At 30.6% G+C, this 6,000-nt stretch overlaps 1 protein-coding gene across 1 annotated transcript in view; it reads right to left on the bottom strand.

Annotated features, from left to right (window-relative positions):
* Window positions 1–1,183, bottom strand: part of SAPINGB_P005426 (uncharacterized protein) — a gene marked incomplete at both ends in the record, with an annotated part of 1,218 nt that extends 35 nt beyond the window's left edge. The window contains one exon of the mRNA XM_032000140.1: window positions 1–1,183. This exon is cut by the window's left edge and continues 35 nt beyond it. Coding sequence (XP_031856031.1) covers window positions 1–1,183 — 1,183 coding nt within the window.
* Between the last annotated feature and the right edge of the window lie 4,817 nt (window positions 1,184–6,000).

The following is a 6,000-nucleotide window of genomic DNA, read 5'->3' as shown; positions in this document are numbered from 1 at the left end:
GTTCAAGCTCCCTTACCCGCTGCACCGTATCATAAATCGTAGTCTCCAGTGTCCGGTACTCAATTCCCAAATTTTTCCGGCACTCACTAGTATCACACCGAGCATATCCTTGACCTTCTTCTCCTTCTCCTTCTCCTTCTCCTTCTCCTTCTTCCTCCTCCTCTTCTCGCTTCTTTAAAGCCTCCAAAGTGGCCTCTCCAACATATGGCACATACTCCGGACAAACTTCACACAACGCCCGAACAAGCCCACCAGTATCGGCACGACCCCCTACACTCAAACACCTCTTATTGTCAAGCCCGTGATTTGTAAGTGCACGTACATGCGTTGCAGCTGCATCTCGAACATCAATGTAGAATGGAAACGTATATGGCAATAAAGCAGGGTCATGTAGCTCCGGATCATGGTCTGGTGGCAGAGATGCTGGTGCCCCAGTTTTATTATCATCCCATTTGGCCAAAGCGGCTTGTGGGTCTGTGATGAGCTGTAATAAGAATTCGTTACTAGCACGCAAGTGTTGATACAACATGTCGTTGATGGGAGGCCCCAAGATAAGCGGAAGTTGAATGGTAGTTACTGTAAACCGCGGATGCTCCGACCGCACAAACTTCCACACAGCCTTTTCTGCAAATACACGCGCGCCGAAAAATGCCGTACTTGTTGACTGAGAAGCTTCTTCTAGAGTTACTGGGTTCCATACTGTCTCGTTATATGTTTTTTTGCGAGCTCGTTCTCCACCAGGTGGCACCACACATGCAATGGATGAAGTGACAACCACCTTGAGTAAATTGGGGCCACCTGCATGGGCAGCCTTGAGAACGGCAGTAACTGCTGCTACAGCAGGCTGGATAACATCTCGTTCCGGGTCAGGGCCATGATAAAAGGGAGGTGTTGCAGTATGAACCATGTACTGGATATCTTTACCATGTTTGGCAAAGACATTTGTGAAGCTATCAAAAACATTACTTGGTCGAACTACTTCGTAAATAAAGTTGCGAGAGCCGTAACGGGATTGATAAAACTCGCCCTTTTCGCGGGTCCGTACTGTACCTAGAACACGGTAGCCTTGGGCAATTAGTTGGTCGATAATATGAGCTGCAAGAAAGTTTTTTGCGCCTGTTACGAGGACAGTTGGATGTTGTTGTTGTTGTTGTTGTGATTGAGTTTTTATTGGAGTAGTCATTTTGTTGTTGTTGTTTTTTTAAGGCTGGATTTAAGACGTGAGGCTGACTATTATTACTACTACTATTATTGTTATTATTATTATTATTTTTTTTTTGCAAGTAAAAGAGAATAGAATAGAGGTTGAATATTTTGATTTTTACTGGATTTAAAATGGTTTATAGATTAAGATAAATGGATGTATTAATGTATTGATTAATATATTGATGAAAGAATGACTCTGTTCCAGCAGAGAACCCGGGGTTTGTTGTTGTTGTTGTTGTTGTTGTTGCAATGAGAATATATATATATATATATTATAAAAGATGACTGGATAAAAAAAAAATTAAATAATGGCAAATATAATTGAATTAAATATGTAAATCGTTTAGATGTTGATGTTATTCATTCATTCAACACCAAAGAAAGTTGTTTTCTTGTTTTGTTTTTTGTTTTTAAAATAACTATATAGTTAATTAATGAGATTATTATTATTATTAAGGATGGAGATTAGTTAAATTTAAGCTTTTTTTTTTTTTTAAAAAAAAAAAAAATAGAGAAAACAAAAAAAAAGAAGAAGAAGAAGGAAAAGAAATCTTTTTAAAAATTTATTAAAATAAAAATATAAAAATATAAAAATTTATTAAAATTTAATAAAATTTATTAAAATTTAATAAAATAAAAAAATTTGGAATTTTTTATTTTTTTTCTTGCTTGCCTGTTTTTTTTTTTTTTTTTTTTTTTTTTCTTATTTTCTTCTTCTTCTTCTTCTTCTTCTTCTCTTAATAAAAAAAAAAAAAATTTAGAGAGATGACTAATCCCACTGGCCTTTTTCTTCCTGAAAATTATCTTGCACGTGACCATTTCCTCTCTTTTATATTCCCCAACCATCACGAAAAAAACCCGACCAAAGCGGGGGTATTTTTAATATATATATATATATATATATGTGGAACTTATATTAAAAAAAAAAAAAAAGTATTTTGAAAAGTATTTTGAAAATCATTTTAAAATCACTTTTTTTTCATTATTCATTATTCTAATATAAATATATATATATATATATATCTGTAAAAAAAATTAAAATAAAATAAAACTTTCAATCTTGTTTTTAATCGGTGCAAAGAGACCCGCTAAAAAATAAATAAATAAATAAATAAATAAACCATTTCTGTCTGTCTGTCTGTCTGTCTGTCGGGTATCAGCCTTTGGAATTTCCTATTTTGACAATAATAGTATGAAGTCTTCATTTCCATCTTTATCTTCTTATTCTTCTTAACCATCTCTTTTATTTTTCTATTTAAAACTTCAAAATACTCAATACTTTTATTTTTATTTATTTTTTTATTTTTTTATAAAAAAAAAATAACTACTAGTATAATCATAATAATGTCAATATTTCATTTTCTCTATCTACAACCTTTTTGATTGATCCAATCTTATATACCTTTTTTCTTTTTTTAAAGTTATGTCAATATATAATAAATTCAATAAAAATAATAAAAGTACTGGGCACTTTTAGGCAACTTCCGTCTTTAAAAAAAAAACTCCGGTGTTAAGCCGAGCTTTTTTTTTTTTTGTCTAAATTTTTTTTTAGTGCGCCATCAACAACAACAACAGCAACAAAAAAAACAATTAATCAATAAGTCAAATTAAAGCCCAAAAACTATTAAAGGTCAATCAATTTGAGAGGTGAGAGAGAGAGAGAGAGAGAGAGAGAGAGAGAGAGAAAGAAGGAGAAGAAGAAAAAGGTGATGATGAAATATCAATATAAATAAAAAAAAAAAAAAAAGAAGTGAATAAACTCAGTTAAGTAAACGACCTCGTGTATTGTCGCAATCTTTTCAAAAAATGTTGGAAACTACAAAACAAAAACAAAAACATTGTTATTCTAACTATTCTAACTATTATTATTATTATTATTATTATAATAATAAACAAATTAAAAAAATATCCAATTCTATTAAATTTGACTCATTCCAGTTAAACATTTAAATATTCTCCTTCCTTTTTTTTTTTTTTTTTATAGTTTCTTGCAAATGATATGAGTTCCGGTCTTTCTTTGCACCACCGGAAAAACTTTTTTATTTTATTTTATTTTATTTTTTCTGTAATTTCTGTAAATAAAACAATATTAACATAAAAATCCGGCACTTCTTCGGAACTCACACACTTTCTCAATTAATTCTCTTCTTATTCTTTTTAAAAAAAAAATTATATATATATAAAAAAAAAAAAGTCAACCCATCTCTTTTTATTGTTCTTTTTCTTTTTTTTTTTTTATTTATTTATTTCCAACTCCTTAACTAATCTTTGGCTTTCGGGCACGGACCGGGGACCGGCCAGGTAATATCACCATCACTAACTACTACTACTACATCCTTTGAAGCCTAGGCAAAATAGAAAAGAATAACAAATTCCCACCCTCCACTATTACCATTACTATTTCCCTCTTTTTTTTTCAATTTTTTTTTTATAAATAACAAGAGCAACTTAGGTTCTGATCAAATAATCTGCCGGATAGAAAAAAAAAAAAAAAAAAAAAAAAAAAGAAAAGAAAAGAATGTTTGGGTCCTTGCCCCGGGTGTGTTTCTTCTCTAGGACATTAAGTAAATACAACAAGAATCTTTCTCTCTTTCCCTCTTTCTCTTAAAAGTCCATCGTTCCTTTTTATTATTATTATTATTATTTATTTATTTATTTATATTTCTTTCTTTCTTTCTTCCTATTTTAAAATACCGTTAAAGTAAACCATTTCTTGAATATAAATGGGTCTTTTCTACAATATTTATTTATATTGTATTACAGACTATTAGGTGGGTCGTAATTTTTCTTTTTTTTTTTTTTTTTTGACAAACAACGGTGATATATATATATATATATGTCACTGCAATCTATCACTCTTTTTTTTATTCAGACTTTTCTCTAATCGATACTCTTTTATCATTTATCTCCATATCACCTTTTTTTTTTTTCCTTCATTCTTCTTACTCCAATATTGATTTAAATTTATAAAAAATCAAAATAAAAAAAAAATAATGTTATACTTTAGGATAACATAATAAAAACTTATTTTATCGGAAAAATTACTTTGACATACAAAATATATTAATGAACAAAAAAAAAAAAAAAAAAATTGACCCGATGAGCTCCCGGAAAAACTTTCATTTTATTTTTTTTTTAGATACCCTTTCATGAGTATATATACTCCAACCTTTGCCTATTTATGAAATGATCTATCATCATTACTCTTCAATAATCATCCCACAAATCATATTGGTAAAGACTCACACTTAGTTTCCCTCTTTTTTTTTTATTACAAATTTCTTTTTTTTTTTTTTTCATTTGAAAATAATTAATGTGTAATTTCTATAGGTACTAACCCTTCTTCACACACTTTTTTTTTTTAATTCAAGGGTTTTAAAAGTATATATCACCAACTACACTATTATTATAATCTTTTAAGGTTAATGACTTTATATTTATTTGGTTTACCTTTCCACTGTAGATTATTTCGATCTATGCACCTCAGATAACCTGGGGGGATAGACTCTAAATACCGGCTTACAAGGAATAGGGGAAACTGGTTGTCATTCTCAAACCTGCCCAACTCATTTCCACTTGTCTCCACAGACCCCCATGTACTTATTAATTACTTCAGCTAAAGGAGCAAAAAAAAAAAGCCAGTATTTTCCTGCTGGCTAATTAGACTGAACGAGGAAGCGTTGGTTTTCCTGTTGACCAGAGGGTAGTTTGAGGCTTCACATTAAATGTGTACTCCCATACACACCCTCCAGACGATGGAAACATGTAAGAATTGATCTCTAGATTTTTTTACTATGAAAAATTTGTTTATTTTCCCAATATACAAATAATTAATCTTGTTTGCTTGTTTGTTTTTATTTAAGGGTTATAGAATTATATAACATCAGCATCATCACTATTGTTTGTTTGTTTGTTTGTTTTTATTCAAGGGTTATAGAACTATATAACATCAGCATCTGCGCTATCCTTTTATTGTCTGACTATGTGACTTGCCGGTTTTCATTTGTACCTTTTTAGTACGGGTGGTTTCTGTTCTGTGCGTCTCCGGTAGCCCGGGCATCATCACTATTGCATTTTTTTTCAGTTTTTTTCAGTTTTTATGAGAGTTGAATAAAATTGGACAAATTTTACCTATTTATAATCACGTGATTATTCCTTGTGGCCCAATGGCAAGGCGTTCGCCTACGATCATAAAGGTTACACAGCGAAAGATTCCAGGTTCGACCCCTGGCAGGGAAGTTCTAATTTTTTTCTTATTATAAAACATGAAAGAAAATAATTTTTTTTTTTTTCAACAAAATTATTGTAAGTAAATAAATAAATAAACAATAATAATAATAATAAAATGGGTTTAAACTTGTCCAAGGATTCAAGTTCATTGTTCACTTGTAAGGATAAATGATTCCTGAAATTTGGTAAGAGAAAAAAAAAACTAAAAAGGCTCCACCATGCATAACTAAATTAGATCTGTAATAAGAAGCACTAATGCTATTTTGAATGAAAAAAAAAAAGACAAAGCAACTTCAACTCTTTGTTCGTTAAAGCCAGCAAAAGTAGTGGTGCCACCAGCTAGCACTATGTAGTTCCAAAGGCATTCTAGGATATCTCCATCATGATGGAGATATCCAAGGTGATCACCTTTGGAAATAGAATAGAATAAACATTCCTCAGGTGCTTGCTATGTTATTTTTTTTTTTTTTTTTTTTAATCAATAATCTTTCTTTCTCGGGTACACACAAATTAGCCTAAGTTTACCCCATAAACTAACTAACTCTCTTTAAATTGTAATAATTT

The sequence above is a fragment of the Magnusiomyces paraingens genome (assembly GCF_902498895.1).
Source record: "Magnusiomyces paraingens strain CBS 517.90 genome assembly, contig: contig4, whole genome shotgun sequence".
Taxonomy (NCBI): Eukaryota; Fungi; Ascomycota; class Dipodascomycetes; order Dipodascales; family Dipodascaceae; genus Magnusiomyces; species Magnusiomyces paraingens.
The sequence above is the reverse complement of the archived record's forward strand: the minus strand, read 5'-3'. Positions and strand labels throughout refer to the sequence as shown.